Genomic DNA, 15885 nt, shown 5'->3' with positions numbered 1-15885 from the left:
TTTTTTTTTTTTTTGACCCTCCTCCACCATCCCACCCCCTACGCGCGCATGCCTGCTTCCCGGAACTGCTTTTCTAATGAGGTCTGTGGGACGAAAAAGCGAAAGAGCAAAAACACAATAATGCAGACGCGGCAGCACCATTTCTCTTTCCTACCCTGTTCTCCCCGACAGGAAGCCCTCGACACGCTGGAAAAGAAGATAACACACACATATACGCAAACCCACCCGCCAAATAACAACAACAACATGTGTGAAGATCATTCCCCTTCCATTTTTTTTTGTTTGATATGGGGTTTAACTCTCGAGATAGGTTCGGAATTCTTTCGTCATGACGGGGCGATCGCCAAGCACGAGCCACAGTTCATGAGCCGTTAGGGTTTCTTGCCGCATCAAAAGACCAGCCACTGCACGGGTCTTGTCAATGTATTGCCCAAGAATCAATCGTGCACCCTCAAGAGCCTGGGAAATAAGTTGATGCACAGCTTGATCTACAATATCCTCCTTTGCAGGACCAAAGGGTTTTTGAATACTATCCGATTGATCCAAGTCGTATCCAAAATGTCCAATCTTTTCCGGATCCATGCCGTAGGTACAGACATAATGGCGTGCCTTGTCTGTCGCGGATTGTAAATCCTCCGCGGCAGAGGTGGAAATATCGTCAAAAAAGTGTTCCTCAGTCACATATCCTCCAAGTTGAGCTACCAGATTTTGCATGAGTTGCTCCTGAGTAAAAATAAATGTCGTCTGGGGCAGTTTTTGTGTTACACCTGTGCGATGACGCCCACGAGGAAGGATTGTCGTCTTAACAACAGGATCTGTCTTCTCCTGAAACCAATGAAGAACAACAACACCAGCTTCATGAAACGAAATACGTTCCCGTTCATGTTCAGTAAGCTTCACTGCGCTCTTTTCCAATCCTACCAAAACTCGTTCCACAGCTTGATGAAAATGACGCTGTGAAACACATTCCTTACCTTCACGCGCTGCCTGAATAGCAGCTTCATTGCAAATATTAAATATATCCGCACCGCTACACCCTGGTGTTAGTGCCGCAACAGCTTCCGCATAACCACCAAGTGTGCTTGAGGACTCCAACTTTAATGGTTTCAGGTGAACCTCTGCAATTGCAACCCGATCCTTATGCGAGGGTTTTTCTAATGTTATTTTTCGATCAAAACGACCTGATCGCGTCAGAGCATTGTCCAAAATATCTGAACGATTTGTGGCAGCCAACACCATAATTCCCGTAGCATCCTTGAATCCATCCAACTCTGAAAGAAAAGCGTTTAATGTACTTCGAGAGCTTCCTCCACCAGTTTCAGTCTTTCTTTTTCTACCAAAAGCATCAATTTCATCCACAAATACCACACAAGGCTTACATTCATGTGCCTGTTTAAAGAGCTCTCGAACACGCTGCGCCCCAACCCCAACATAGACCTCTTCAAATTCACTTCCCGAACAGCTAAGAAAAGGCACCATTGCCTCACCTGCAACTGCCTTTGCAAGGAGTGTCTTCCCTACACCAGGGGGGCCATCTAGGAGGACACCCTTAGGCAGTTTTGCCCCAAGCGCTCTGTAGCGACCAGGATTTTTTAAAAAATCAATAACCTCTACCACTTCATGCTTGGCTTCTGTCAAGCCTGCTACGTCGGCCAAGCGGGTGGATACAGAGAATTCACGTTTAAAATTAAACCGACTCTTTTCGGCCGCCACAGATGCCATTTTTACAGATCCGCTAAATGCCGAATTTGTCACCGCCAATACAGGCAAGAGACAGAGCAATAACATAGGAACCCATGGGTAGTAGGAGTAAAAATGCACAAGGATGTCCTTGTCGCTATCACATGAGGCTTCAAAAGATCTATAGTCCACAAAATTACGCATACCAAGACATTCACCCTTTTCATTAATGAACGCCGCCGTATGCTTCACCAGATCCACAACAACAGCCGTATAGTTGTCAATATTTCCATCCATGTACGACTGCGCAATGTAAATGCGCGCCATGACCACACCGGCTAGGAGAATAGAAAAAACTCCTAACAAGCGGATTCGCTTCCACTTTAGGGCTTTAGCGGCCATTTGGCTTGTCAGAATACGCTCATCAGGGGACATGGCATATGCACGATTCACTGACTCTGCTGGAATGCGAGTGAAGGCCATTTTTCCCAAAATGAACTTGGAATAGAATGCATCGAAGCCTTTAGGGTAGCGCTTCTCGGATGATAGATTCGGTGACGCGAAGTCCCTCTTATTAATTGGTGGCGGTTTCGCCCCTCCCTTCGTTTCGTCAGCTTCTCCCTTTCCCTTATCGCCATCACCGCCACCGCCACCAGTGGCACAGAAGCGCGCTTGGCATTGCAGCGCCGCGACGACACGAGAAACACCAACGACTCGCGGAGGGTGGAACATACCAAAAAGCCCCTTTACCCCGANTTTTTCGCGACAGACACCCCCACACCTACAGAGAGAGGGGGTTATATCTATACCGATGGAAGAAAGAACGAGAAACCCCAAAAGAAAGCAAGACAATTTTTCTTGCGCCTCTCTCCCCCACCCCCAAATGGGCAGCGCAACGGTGAAAGGCACTCCCCCGGGGTGCCCCCCCCCAATTCATCGCCAACGCAGACAACAACAAGAGCTTAATTTTTTTTTCATCTTTACAAAACAACAACAAAAAACAAAAAAGGACAATGAAAGTCCTTCGTGGGTGTGATTTTCGAACCGGAATAAACACAGCATCTCCTTCTTCTCACTCCCCTCACCTCTTTCTGGGCAGGCACAGTGTGAGCGAGAAAAAAAGAGAGAAATGCATGTGGATATGCCCAAAACAAATGTATTCATTTACCGCGTCAAGAATGACTCCGTAGCACAAAGGACTGCACACGTTTAATCTGAGCACTGAGTTGATTCGATGGAGCATAGAAACGGGTCAACATCTCCACCGCTTTCTCTGCATACATTCTTCTTCCCTCTTCAGTGGACTCAAAGAATGCAAGGCGGATATAGTCATCCACAAACTCAATATGGTCTTCCCCATAGAGTCGTTCATCCNTTCAGTGGACTCAAAGAATGCAAGGCGGATATAGTCATCCACAAACTCAATATGGTCTTCCCCATAGAGTCGTTCATCCAACTCCACCTTTGCCTTTAGGTGCTCCACACATTTTGTGTTTTCCTTCAAACGATTGAATGCCTTGGCAAGGGCCATATGGGTCTTTGGAATCATTGACTGAGGTGGTTGTGGCGGTGGACACAGGTGCTCCATAGCAATAGTGTAACTCTGCGTCAATACATTGACAGCAACATCGCACTGCCCCTCTCGTATTAACCGACACCCTTTTTGGTACAAATCACTGGATTGAATATAGTACTCCTTCTTATCGACCGTTACGCGCTCATCCTTGTTATCGAGGCACGCAGGACAGTTGCACACAAAACCGCAACGCTCAACAAGGGCACGTCGGCGGGTATGAGCACTAACAGCCTTGTACGTCGTCATGTTGTAATATGCAATGTTTAGCTCTTCCTCTGGTAGGATTGGCTTTATGGCACGAATTGTGAGTGTCAGTGAGCATTCAAGTGGGTTCCCGACAAATGATGCAAAGCAGTTCGGGACACACGAGTGACGAAATCGGGCTGCAGTCATGCACACTGCCTTCCCAATTGCTATGGGGCGAGATTCGTCAATAAACGCCTCCATCTTTTCAGGGTTTATCGTAATTTGCGAACCCGTGAAAAATCTAATCTCAAAGCCAGACAATAAGACTTGTCGTTGAGCAAGCCGTAGACGATCAGCATCCTCTGCACTCACAGCCCCCAACAACAAAGCACAAAGACTCACAAGAGTCTCGTAACCACCTATGACAGAAGCGGGGTACAACTCACCTGTGAAGTCACCACGAAGCGGCACGGGAGTTGGCCCAGCCTGCTCACAACGCAGCATCCGGCTTGCCACAAGAGCATCAACGGGACACATTTGAAAGAACGAATTGCCACTTTCGTACTGACCGTAACGCTCCCAGGAGGTATTGCCACATACCTCACTACAAAATAGCCCCCGAGCTACCTTTCCTTTGGCACGGTACGCTGTTGCCGGATACAAGGCACGTGTCCTTCGTAGGCAGTAGCAGCACCGCAATCCCCAGTGATCATCATACAGTGCATGCGCAACTGGTGTCTCGGTAATAACCTCTCCAGGTTCCAAGCGTTTCTTTGCCACCACACCCTTCACACCCGCCCCATAGGAAATACCATCCAAATAAGGTATGACATCTGTTCCCGGTGAAACCGTGCTGCAGCCACTGCCGTCGCCTGCGTGGAGAATTTTAGTCACCACCTCCGCTGCGTTTGCAGATCCCACGTCCGCATTGTTGGCTGCGTCAATGTCTTTTTCACCTTCCACTTCAAAACCCAACCTCTTCAAGCACGCCCCGCGACGCTGTAAAGCCTTCCAATAGTCCGGAGTGAGGGTGAAGGTTGCGTGGGCATCGGCTAACGCTTCAACAAACTGCTCCTGCGCCATCAAAGCTGCGCCCCGGTTGCAGATGAGCATCGCCAAAGATTCGTCTTCGCTTGCATACATCATTCCACGGGTGTACATGAGCACACATTCTTCAAATTTCCCTGAACCATATGCTTTATTTCCATGCTCCTTCCACCGTACCGCCTCGTCGTTATTCACGTCACACGCCTTTTTTACCTCGTCTCCGTTTAAAGCCTCCAGGAGACCTAGAAACTTGGAATCTTTCTTCTGCTGGAGTTCCTCCAGCACCTCCCGCACGGGCCTCGTACCGATGTCCTGGGGCAGCGTCTTTGCCAGCGCAAACAGGACATCGCGCCACTGACCAAGATTGGCGGCCGCCTCCCGCCTACACTGCGCCTGCGCCGCAAGGTCAGGCGCCACACCGCTCATCGACGTCGATGATACCTCTCCCCCCTCTCTCTCTCTATCTATTTCACACTACTACACCCACAACAACAACAAAAAAAAAAACAGCTCCCAGAGGCTGGAAACATCACAAAGGAGACCCCTTCCCATTACGAAGTAGCAGGAGAATCCACAGCGAGAGCAAAAAAAGGAATAATAATATCAACCGAAAAGTACTTCTTAGCACCACACCTGGAGATGCGAGATTTCACCACGCTCTTTGTTTAGGCCCATACACATTGTCCAGAAATTAAAACCCATTTCGCCAAAAACAAGGGTAGCCTCTCCTTTTGTCTCCTCACTTTCTCCGCAATGCTTCAGTCTCAAATAATTATATTCCCATTAAAAAAAAGGGCATTCTCCACATGTGCCCACATTCACACTTCACATTCGCTCTTAGATCAAGGAAGAAAGAGAAGGGTGAAAAAACGGGCGTAGTCGCATCTCGTGAGTGTAACATGTTGGGATTGTTTGGTTGATTCCTTGGGTTGATATTCGTGCCTCATTGATAACTTTTCTTTCGCACCCCTTTCCGAGTGCCTGCGTATGCAGGGGGGGGCCCATGTGTAGAGAAGTACACACAAAAAATGGTGGAAATAATGACAAATCGATGAATTCAACGGAAAAAATTTTGCTTGTATGTAAGAAAACTTGCGCACACCCTTGTATTCCCAACAGGGAGACTCACCAATCCTTTCACCTACCCCCACGCAAAAGCTAGAACCACCCCCTCCCCTCCTTTCCCCAGAGCGTTTGAGATGCGAAATAAACGATCGTCGGCAATTGCACCCACAAACCTTGTTTGCTCCTTCAATGTTTTTTTCCCTTTTACTCGTGGGTACCAAAGTAGCGGTCCCCGAAGTCACCAAGACCAGGGATGATGTATTTATCGCTGTTGAGCTCATCATCGATGGCGGCAGTCACCACCTGAATCTTGGGGAACTTGTTCATGTAGCGGCGGACACCCTCCGGGCACGTGATGAGGTTCAGGAAGATGATGCTCTCCTCTTCCACATTGTAGTCACGGAGGAGAATCTCCGTGGCGCGGATTGCGCTACCACCAGAGGCAATCATTGGATCCAGCAGAAGCACTTGTCGCTCCGCCACATCCTTGGGCACCTTGCTGTAGTTGAACCGCTCATCAGGGTGCTTGTCGTCACTCTTCTCGTCGCGCTGGATCAAGATTTTCCCAATGCGCACACCACGGCATGTCTCACGCAGAACACGCTCCATGGACTCACCAGCGCGCAGAATGCTAATACCAATGATGCCCTTTTCGTCCGGGTTGCAGCCGTGGTACGTTGCACCAGTCGGCGTAGTCACATCCTTCTTATCCACTGGGAGAAGCTCGAGTCCTGCCTCCACGACGAGACGGATGATGCGGTCGCAGTAGAACACAAAGTCCGTACGGGTTGTGTTCTTGTCACGGATGATTGTGAAAAGGTACCTTAACTGCTTCGTCTGCGGGAGCATGTGCAGATGAGGGAGTTCCTTCAGGAGGGCTTGCACCGACGCGGTAACTTCAGTAAAATTTGCCATTGCCGTTTTGGTTATACTTTGCTCTCCTTACTCGCTTAGCAGTATTCACTCCAACTTTTACCAGGGCAAATCAGAAAAACAAAAGACACGGTGGAGAGGGAAGGGAGCACACACTGAGAGAACTGTGCGAGGCACTCCTCCACACCCACTGAGTGAGGAAGTCTCTCTCTCTCTCTCTCTCTCTCTTTCTTTCTTTCTCACTTCCTCTCTGCGTGAACTATACATGTGTCATACCAAACAACGTTCACAAGTAGGTGTGCCCCACCTCGCAAGTACCAATGGGCCGATGTGGATGTACGTCTGCACTCAAAGAGGCTGAGCGAGCGGGCGGGGGGGGCGAGAGAGAGATACGTCAGAATATTCAATCCCTCCTTCCCACCAGCGCAATACAGACCCCTTACTTCATCCCTCTGACCCCTTCAGTTTATTTTTTCCTTTCTTCTATTCATCTACCGGCCAATTTTTAGAAGGTTGTGGAAATCCTCGAGGTTTATCTTCCCGTCCTTATCAAAATCTGCGGTGTGGATCAGCAGCTCCACCTCTTCTTGCGAGAGCTCGCCCAACCCGATGCGTTGCATAATATTCGCCAGCACGTTAACGTCCACAACACCGTGGCCCTGCGGGTCGTAAATGCGAAACGCCTCCTTGACGGGGTCAAACTTCAAACACTCCGCCGCCGATGTGTTTGTTCCATGAAAGTTGTCAATGATGCTCCAGAGCGAATCCGCTGTGAATCTTCCGTTGGTGGTCTCATCGAGGAGAAACTTGAACTCCCTATTCGTCATCTCTGGGTAGAAGGCGGAGAGCCGCACCTTCAGATCGCGTGGCTTCAGTTCCTTTTTATTTTGCACATCAAAGAAAGCGAATGCGGCCTCCACGTCCGCGCGGGTGAGACTAATGCCCTTGGGCCTGCCTTGCGCCGACTGCTCCAAGCTGTTGCGCCCTTTAGAGCTCCACTTCGTCGACGTTGGCGACCCCGCAATCCGCCAGTTGGACGACTCCATGCTGCTGCTGTTGCGCAGTCGCTACACACACCATGGAAGACGTCGAAATTGGAGGCAAAACCCCACAGAGAAACACAAATCAAAAAGAGAAAATGAGTGAGAAGCGCGCACACAGAATCAAAAGCATCAACCCCACAGGCAGTCGCAAGAGCCTCTGTGGCCTAACCCTTTGCGTGGGGCACGTAACCTCAGTGCCCTGAGTCATCGGAGAGCCAAGCACCCAAAAAACATCCCCCACCCCCCGCTCCTATTACGAAACACAATAAAACAAATAAGGCCGACGTGCGCGGTAGCGTGAAAACGCCGCACCGTGTGGCGAGCCTACTCGCCATGCCCAAATCCAATGTGAAGAGAGACTGTGATAATAATAAAAAAAAGTAGCGTGAGAATCGAAACAACAACAAAAAAAAAAAGAAAGGGATCACACCGAATAGACAGTGCCCTCTGCTACCGTCTTGCACGCTGGCGGTGGTGTGAGATGGCGTTGCTTGTATGGCCCACAAACTGTTTTTCTCATCATGTACGCCACCATCAGCGCCATAAATTGGGCACGTGCCTTGTGCCTGTTGATCCACAGAACGCCGTTTGGCTCGGGGCCCCATTCACCGCTGTTGCCGAGAATGGCTCGGCGCACTACTCTACGTCTGACACATGCGCGGCGCACGCGTAGGATAGTGTTTGTGATGTCCCGTTCCTCTCGGTGGCGGCGGCAGATGAGGCCCCAGCAGTTGCCAGGGACGTAACAGCGGCGACATTTCACCTCACCTTCCCACTTTTCGCCGGAAACAGGGGCCTCTGCTGCGTCTTCAGGAACCTCTGGGCTCTTTGCACTTTCGGTTTCAGTTTTTTCTTCCTCTTTTGCTGCTTCTGGCTGCAGTGGTGGTGCTTCGGGCGGTGTGTCTTCTTCTTTTGATTCAGGGCCGCAGGTGTGTGGGGCACGCCAGAACTCGCCATCCTCCATGACATACGCGGTGAGGATGTGGCGAGCAAGCTCTGGAAGCCACAGAACAAACGTGATGCCGTTGTTTCCCACCTGGGCGCGTGGCAGAAGCGAGAAGAATAACGCCGGACATCTCCAGTCAACTGGTACCCGACGAGGTGGTATGCTCTTGTCCCTTGGCCTGTACTGCCCAGCAGGTATAGTTACAGCGTCCGTGTCCCTCTCTGGCGAGTAGGTAAGCTTCTCCCATAGTGCCCGTGCTTGCGCCGCCACGGCACGCATAGCAGTGATCTGAAGAATATGATACCCCGAGGTGTCCCTCCCTCTTTCTGTTGTACCGTAGAAGATACCAAAGAAGACATCGAGGAAGTTCAACGGTCGAGGGCAAACCATGCCGGCAAAAGTTCCCGTTGTTCCTCCACGATCCAATGTCTCCAATGTTTGATCCCTAGAGGCATAAATAATGTGTCGTGTAATCACCACAGGACCAACCTCGAAGCGGCAAACACGACGCTGTGAAGAAGCAGCAGAAGCAACAACACCACGGTTCGCGGCAGTGCAGTACATCTCAATTGTTCTCCTCTTTCCTGCCATGGGTGGTTTTCTCCGCATGATCCACGCCAGGAGGTGACGCATACCATAGGCCCCGCTACAGAACTGCATATGAAGCTGGCAACCTTTGCAGTAGGGGCAGCGAAGACACGGCGGAGAGAACGGCACCGCGTCCGCGCTGCCATTGTGTACCGCAAGGGAGAAGTAACGATGAAGCGGGTTGACAGCGGCAGCGAGTGTGCTGAGTCGTATGATGCGCTGTCTCGGCTGCCTTGGGGGCTCGTCCGTCTGCGTGGAGCCAAATGCCCCCCCATGCGGAGGCTGCTCGCGCCGCCGTGCCGCTCGGAAGCGCCGTCGTGGCGCCGCGCCATCCGTGTGGCGCTCTGTGTCGTCGTGGGCATCCCCAGGCAACGGTGCCACCACCTCCTCTTGCTGGGGGGTTTTCGCAGCATCGTTGCCGCAGGAGAGCTGCATGTATCTGTCCGAGTGTTGAAGTCTTTCGCTTCTTGTTCCAAGTAATAATTCCTTTACACACACACACACTCTCTCTCTCTCTCTCGCTTTGTGCGTGTGGGTGTCTACTGCTGGGGCAACAATACGCATATATACATACACCGGAGGACGGGGGCAAGGAGGTACCACGTGTGCCATTGGCAGAGATTGCACGAAGAAACGAAAACAACAACAGCAACAACAACATCATGGAAACATTACGATACGCACTCCGTCGGTGCTCACGCTGCCATCTTTTTCTTGTGTACCGCTTGCAGCATTGCTATCAGAAGTCAAGACGAAAAGAGAGAGCGTCAGCGACACCAATGGAGGAGAGCAAAACAAGAGGTCGTGCTGGAGCCATCCCCCCAACCACGTTACCACCACCCACTTCGGCAAGACATTTCCTTATCACTCTCCCGCTCTTTATTCTTCTGAATTATCATCGGTCACCGGCAACCATACACATTGACAAAAGAAGACGCCATAAAGAACAGTTTCGAACAGGACTGAGAGAGAAGGCGGGAATTTCATCGCAGGTCCAAAAATAGGCAGCGACCACTCAGTAAACCAGCAACATGATCTCTTGCCCAGTTGCGCAAGATCGCATGTTGTGTGCGTACGTCGAAAACAAATGGACATTTCGTCGGCACAGAGCAGGTGTCTGGCGGCCATGTTACGTGCAAGAGTGATCCTGCTCCTTTTTCATCCCTGCCACGCTATTCCCACTTTTCGTTATTTGCAAAGTCTGTATGTGTGTTTGTGTGCGCACGTTCGAGTGTACTCCAAGTTTGTTATATCTTGTCCACCGTCAGCTTTCCATGCTGCTGCTCCCGCTCCTTTGCTTCCGTCAGCGGCCGTTGTAGTAAGAAAAAGGCGCAGCGATACACCAGCTGCTTCATGCTTCGATGATTATTTGTGTAGGTTGTGTCAATGAATGTCGGCGGGCGGATAAGAACAAAACCGATGCGCTGCGCCACTGTGAGTACCTCCCCGAGTGACAGTTCAATCGACACGTCATCGGACGAGTCCGCAAAGTGGTACAGCAGCGGTCCAACATTCACCCAGTACCCTCCGGGTGTGAGCAGATTGTAAATAATCTCCATGTATTCCACAATGTTGTGAGCAGTGTCAATGAAGAAGCACGTTGCCACGGCACTCCAGCTCTTTCGCTGGTGCTCCTTTGCGTACACCTCCGTGAAGTCACCCGCAACCATGGAGAGTTCACCGAAGGATACGTGCTGGCCCTCACGCAGCTGGTCAATAGCCTCAGCGGCGCAGAGGTCAGGGATAAGCACCTCCGCAAACTGGTCCTCACGGTTCACCATATTGCTGGTGTTGTCAACGTACGGGTGTATCTTGTGTTGACACGAGGAGACGACGTGATTTTGAATGTAGTGTCCCGCAATGAGCATGTGGTAGCTGAACTCATTCGCCTGTGCAGCGAAGCCCCGCAACGCGAGCTCAACCGTAAGGCGGCACAGCCCAGCACCGGGAACGAGAATCCTCGCATACGCACGCCCCTCCAGGTTGGGGAAACACTCCTCCAGCGTGGAGAGAATAGGCAGGTACACCGAGTCGCGTTCCGGCGCCCCTTCTGCCGACCAGTCACGCACAAATTGCCGCAGGGTGGAAAAGACCTTGTCGAGGTCTAGGGCAGTAGGCGGAGGAACGTCTTCCATCTGCACGGTGGTACCCATCGGCCAGTAAGTGTCGAACAGTTCCGTCGAAGCGTTGCAGACGGATTCAAAAAAACGGCTGTTCGTCTCTATACAATCCAGGTAGGTAGAAAACATGGAGTCCAGATCGATACAAAGAGACTGTTTGTGTTGCTGATGGAATTTCAAGAAGTTCTGTAGCCGTGTGTCACGTGCGGCTAATGCCTGCTTTCGGTACGACCGAAACGCCTTGACGGTGCGAAGAAAGCTGATATGGTCATCGTACATGTCGTCGGTGTCACAAGGCTGTTCTTGTGGCGGTGATGACGTACGCGTCTGTTGGCTATCGGGTGGTGGAGTGTATTCCGGCGGAAGGGCCACACCAAGCGGGTACGGTGGCGGTGGCGGCGGCGGTGGTGGTTGCGGTGGGGTCGATGCCTGGGGCTGCTGCTGCTGTGGCTCCTCCTGCGAGATCATCCTACTCGTGTGTGTGTGTGTGTGTTTCTAGCGGGCCCAATCCTCTGTTGGATGGAATTGCTAATACAAGTATCCCTCCACACACCCACAGACCTGTTTCTCCCCTTCCACTGTACGTTTGCCCGTCTGCCAAGGACGACAATATATCACTTTACACAAGAAGAAGTACCACAGGGATAAAAGCAAAAAAAAAGCAGGAAAAAACAACATTTCCAGTGGCATCGAGGTGCCATTGAATATCGGTCTCTGAGAGTAGCCCTGCCAAACAGCAAGGGCAAACACAAAGAACGGCTCAACAACGCAGTGGTAGGGCCACCAGCCAGACACACACACACACAGAGAGAGAGAGAGAGAGACTCCTTCCTTCTCTCCGACGCATACATCATCTCCCTCTTCGGCCATTTAAATCTTCTAATCTCCTCAAGACGGCACGACCCCCCACTCGCGGAGGTTGACATAATCTTCAATTTCCCGCTTCAGCTGGTAGAGCGCCTTATGCAGAATATCCAGCGATGTGGTGAGGGTCGCACGGGGCCCCTCCTGTTTTTCAAACCAACACTCCAGCTCTTTGCGCAGCTTCTGGGAGAGGCGTCCATTGTTCGTTTCGCACCATCCCCTTGCCGCCACGCTCACGTCCTCCAGGCGCCTTAAAAGGTCGTACACAATCTGATACTCTTTCTGAAGAATAACGTAATGGCCGCGTGCAGCAGTCAGCTGTGTTGCGTCCACAATCGGCATGGACGCCAGCGGATGGTTCACACGTGACCTCGCCGCCGCTTCCGCCTGCTGCCGCTGCACTAACGCTTCCTTCACTGCCGACGGCATGACCCACGGCTCCCTTGTGAGGTCCCCATCGCCCCACCGAATTCCACTCTGCTCCATGGAAGTGAGAAGCACCGGCGACGCCTTTTCTGTTTTTGTTGCCTGCGTCGCCGCCACCGCCTTTCGCCTCGCCACTCCTTCCTCGCCCTCATCCGCGTTGTTATCATCATCATCGTCATCGTCGTCGTCAGTGTCATTGTGTCGCTGCCGCTTGGCGGTTCCAAGCCCATGCATGATGCCCTTCGAGCACACCGCCAACATCACGTCGCGGTCCGCGTACAGGGCGAAGCGGTCCAACACCGCCTTGTCATGCGCGACCTTCGGGAGGGCGAGATTCGCCACCTGCTGCTTGACCGCCTTGGATCCGTAGCGCTCAATGTCGACAAGTTCGTACCCGGCTGCCTCGAGCTCCCGCTGCCCGCGGCGATTCAGCCGTGTTAACACCTGCAGCACGGCGTCCAGCGCATCACTGTCCACTGGCGCAACGGCGCTGAGAAACTCGCGGTGGTCCCGCGGCGCCGGCGCCAAAGTGTGCGCCACCTTCACCGCGAGGGCATGATGCTGCTGCAAGACATCCGCAAGCGTCACCGGCGCCGCAGTAACGCTCGGACGAAGCGGTGGAGTGTCGGGACGCTCCGCGGTGAGTGTGCATGGCACCTCATCTTCGTGCTCTAGCAACATCTTCTTTACAGCAGCAAAGCGCGGGATCTGCGCGCTTCCGCCCGCCCCGCTCAGCTGGTGTCGGAAAGTACATTCTTCCTCCGCCGGCGTGAGGTCGAAGCTCCACTCCACACCAGCGGCCGCGTCGTGGAAAAGAATGGTGCTGTCGCCTTTTTGGCTGAGCGTCACGGCACCGCCGCGAATGGCGTCGATGAGATCAACAGGAAGGATGCCGGCCGCAACAGGCTGTATCTTCATGCTGGCTCAGCTGTTACTGGACTCGCGTCTTGCGTGCGGGCCCTCGCTGAGACGGCCTGTGGAAGCGTAACGAAAACAAAATAACAAATAGGAAAAAACAAAAACAAAAGGGCATTCACAGGGTGAAGAAAAAACGACCCACACACAGAGGGACAGAAACAACTGCATGTGAGACAGAGCCTACCCATGGCTCCATCGCAATGCCTCACATTGACGATATTCTTAACTAAACGAAATCTTTTACAATCGCAATAATAAGAATAACGCAGCAGCCACACCCGTTTCGATTAACTAACCTTCGTGCCCCTCTTTATCCAACACATTTATTAACATCTTCCGGCAGTCGTCCTCTTCAAGGTTTCGGCTCCTCCAGGAATCGAGACATTCAGGTGCCTCCTCGCACATCACCCTCTTGACGACAGCGAAGGATTTGTCTGTAAACGCCGTTAGTGTTTGCGCCGCAGTGATTTGCACCTCGTCGTCGGGGTTTTTGGCATGCTTGCATATGAGGCGAAGCATTCCCTCAGTCTCGAAATCGGCCACATCCGCCAGATACGTGATGAGAAACAGCACACGTCTGATGATCCTGCTACTGATGGGGGAACCGGTGTCCTCCGTTCCTAGGAGCACTTTTACCAACTCCACTCCCCCTGCACGGCAAAAGAGATGGGCATTCGGTGCGTAACTGCGACAAAGACAGCTGCAGCTGTGCAAAAGAGCCGCCAAGACAGCGGAGGACTCCTCCTTTTCAAGCAGCGGGACCAACACGTTCTGCCACTGCGCTTCCTCAAAGCAATTCTGCACGCGCTCGTTGAGCTGCGCGGCATGAGCGATGACCATCGCCGCGTTCTGGCGCACCTTTGCGCTCTCTGCAGCGAGTTTACCCTTTTGCAGCAGGTCCAATATAGTCTTGTGTCCATTCATGAGAGAGAACTCGATGGCCCAGTTGATATCCTCCACCAAATCGCTCAACTCCTCCAGTGCCTCGGCGCAGGCGTCCTCCGTTATGTCGTCACGAGCCACTGTGTCCAAGAGGCGGCGTACCTGCCGCTCCGGCGCTTCAACGGACTGCAGCGCCTCCTTGAGCCACTGCATGTCCTCTGGGTTGCGGTGCGTGGGAGCGTCAGCATTGCTGCTGTTTTTCGGGCCGTTGTCGAGCGATGCGCAGAAGTTCAGCAGTGCCGTGTTTATTGCAGGATCGTTGGACATTTCCCTTGCTTTTGTGGGCTACCTTTTCGGTCCCTCCCCTGATATTTCCACTGTAGACTGGCTTTTCCCTCATTGGAGGCGACGGAAAGACACAACAGGAACCAGCAACAAGAAGAACCACAACTAAAACAAGCCTTTGAAGAGGCCTTCTCCACCAGTCGCCACACTTCGGACGCTCAGCACACCACCAACCACATGGCAAAAGAGATGCGTTAATACACTGACACTTGTACGACAGAAAACAGAACTAAAAAAAAAAAACGCTATGTGCAAAAAGCACCTGAGGGCCACACTCCAGCAAGGCGCCCACTCCTCTTCTTTGTTGCTTATCCACCATTCGAATCATCCTGTACGATCGTAGGCTTCTTCGCCTCGCGCTGGGTGCGATAGGCGAGAAGTTTTCGCTGCTTTTCATCCACGGCGTCACGCCACCCTTCGTTACCTTCCACTGAGCCCGCCGCTGTGCCACCCAGCTGCATCATCGTCGATAGCTGCACCTGCTGGATGAGCTGAGAGACCGATGCCCGCAGCGCGGCATTTTCGCGCTGAACGGCTGCCACGAGAAACCCCCGCCGCTCATAGTCCTCCTGGAGAGATATGAGCTTTTCCTGCAGCAACTCCCGCTCCGACTCCACGCTGCGCACCTTGCGAACCAGCGACAGAAAACTCGTCGGGTCATCTTCGTCCGTCATGACCAGTGCGCATGCGCCGTCCTTTGCCGTCTCCTCGCTGCTCTTGACAGTCACAGCTCCCAACGCTTGGAGGCGTTCGAAAAGAATAGCACAGCGCCTCTTGCTGACTAGGAGATCCTCCTCCTTCTGATCCAGCTCCCCTCGCAGCTCGACGATGGTGTCCTCCTTGCGCTCCAGTTCCTCTTGAAGCATGCGACTGTGTCGCTGGTACGCCAGCAGGCGTGCGCGAAGATTGATGTCTTCGCCGCTGACAGGCTCGGCCCACTCCGCCGCCATGATGTTCACCCGGTCGTTCAGCGCCAGCAGCTTCCCCCGCAGGTACTTGTTCTCTCGCGGAAGCGCACGCAAGGAGTCCAGTTCCGTCTGCTTCGCGACCAGCTCCTGCCGCAGCGCCTCTAAGCGGGTCTGCGTGAAGCCGCCGTCGTTGCGGCTAGCCACACCGCCAACACCCACCAGCGCCGCAGACTCCATCACGCGGGCGAAGAAATACACACCACTCCCTGATGCGACAAGAATTAAGAAAATGAAGAAAGAAAGCACTGCAGCGGAATAACAATAGTAATAGTTGAAAGACAAAAGTGCAAAACCCAACAAAAGAAAAACACCCCCACAGGCAGAATCACGTGTCCTCCATCTCTTTCTCTCCCATCTA

The 15885-nt window shown here is 52.4% G+C and overlaps 9 protein-coding genes across 9 annotated transcripts; all 9 read right to left on the bottom strand.

The window, feature by feature from the left end:
* Positions 1-294: 294 nt before the first annotated feature.
* On the bottom strand, positions 295-2412 carry DQ04_00501190 (mitochondrial ATP-dependent zinc metallopeptidase; the record flags this gene model as incomplete). Its single annotated transcript, XM_009309134.1, has 1 exon — positions 295-2412. One exon carries the CDS (start codon positions 2410-2412, stop codon positions 295-297), a length of 2118 nt encoding a protein of 705 aa, XP_009307409.1.
* A 520-nt stretch (positions 2413-2932) lies between these two features.
* On the bottom strand, positions 2933-4915 carry DQ04_00501180 (SET and MYND domain-containing protein; the record flags this gene model as incomplete). The annotated part of the gene is made up of 1 exon (XM_009309133.1): positions 2933-4915. One exon carries the CDS (start codon positions 4913-4915, stop codon positions 2933-2935), a length of 1983 nt encoding a protein of 660 aa, XP_009307408.1.
* Positions 4916-5758: 843 nt separating this feature from the next.
* On the bottom strand, positions 5759-6469 carry DQ04_00501170 (uracil phosphoribosyltransferase; the record flags this gene model as incomplete). Its single annotated transcript, XM_009309132.1, has 1 exon — positions 5759-6469. The coding sequence occupies one exon, from the start codon at positions 6467-6469 to the stop codon at positions 5759-5761; it is 711 nt and encodes a 236-aa protein (XP_009307407.1).
* Positions 6470-6918: 449 nt separating this feature from the next.
* Positions 6919-7473, bottom strand: DQ04_00501160 (hypothetical protein; the record flags this gene model as incomplete). The annotated part of the gene is made up of 1 exon (XM_009309131.1): positions 6919-7473. One exon carries the CDS (start codon positions 7471-7473, stop codon positions 6919-6921), a length of 555 nt encoding a protein of 184 aa, XP_009307406.1.
* Positions 7474-7894: 421 nt separating this feature from the next.
* On the bottom strand, positions 7895-9439 carry DQ04_00501150 (hypothetical protein; the record flags this gene model as incomplete). Its single annotated transcript, XM_009309130.1, has 1 exon — positions 7895-9439. One exon carries the CDS (start codon positions 9437-9439, stop codon positions 7895-7897), a length of 1545 nt encoding a protein of 514 aa, XP_009307405.1.
* Positions 9440-10251: 812 nt separating this feature from the next.
* DQ04_00501140 (hypothetical protein) lies at positions 10252-11592 on the bottom strand (the record flags this gene model as incomplete). The annotated part of the gene is made up of 1 exon (XM_009309129.1): positions 10252-11592. The coding sequence occupies one exon, from the start codon at positions 11590-11592 to the stop codon at positions 10252-10254; it is 1341 nt and encodes a 446-aa protein (XP_009307404.1).
* A 420-nt stretch (positions 11593-12012) lies between these two features.
* Positions 12013-13332, bottom strand: DQ04_00501130 (hypothetical protein; the record flags this gene model as incomplete). The annotated part of the gene is made up of 1 exon (XM_009309128.1): positions 12013-13332. The coding sequence occupies one exon, from the start codon at positions 13330-13332 to the stop codon at positions 12013-12015; it is 1320 nt and encodes a 439-aa protein (XP_009307403.1).
* Positions 13333-13623: 291 nt separating this feature from the next.
* DQ04_00501120 (hypothetical protein) lies at positions 13624-14541 on the bottom strand (the record flags this gene model as incomplete). Its single annotated transcript, XM_009309127.1, has 1 exon — positions 13624-14541. The coding sequence occupies one exon, from the start codon at positions 14539-14541 to the stop codon at positions 13624-13626; it is 918 nt and encodes a 305-aa protein (XP_009307402.1).
* Positions 14542-14867: 326 nt separating this feature from the next.
* Positions 14868-15704, bottom strand: DQ04_00501110 (hypothetical protein; the record flags this gene model as incomplete). The annotated part of the gene is made up of 1 exon (XM_009309126.1): positions 14868-15704. The coding sequence occupies one exon, from the start codon at positions 15702-15704 to the stop codon at positions 14868-14870; it is 837 nt and encodes a 278-aa protein (XP_009307401.1).
* Positions 15705-15885: the final 181 nt, after the last annotated feature.

Source organism: Trypanosoma grayi (assembly GCF_000691245.1).
Source record: "Trypanosoma grayi strain ANR4 Tgr_50_V1, whole genome shotgun sequence".
Taxonomy (NCBI): domain Eukaryota; phylum Euglenozoa; class Kinetoplastea; order Trypanosomatida; family Trypanosomatidae; genus Trypanosoma; species Trypanosoma grayi.
The sequence above is the reverse complement of the archived record's forward strand: the minus strand, read 5'-3'. Positions and strand labels throughout refer to the sequence as shown.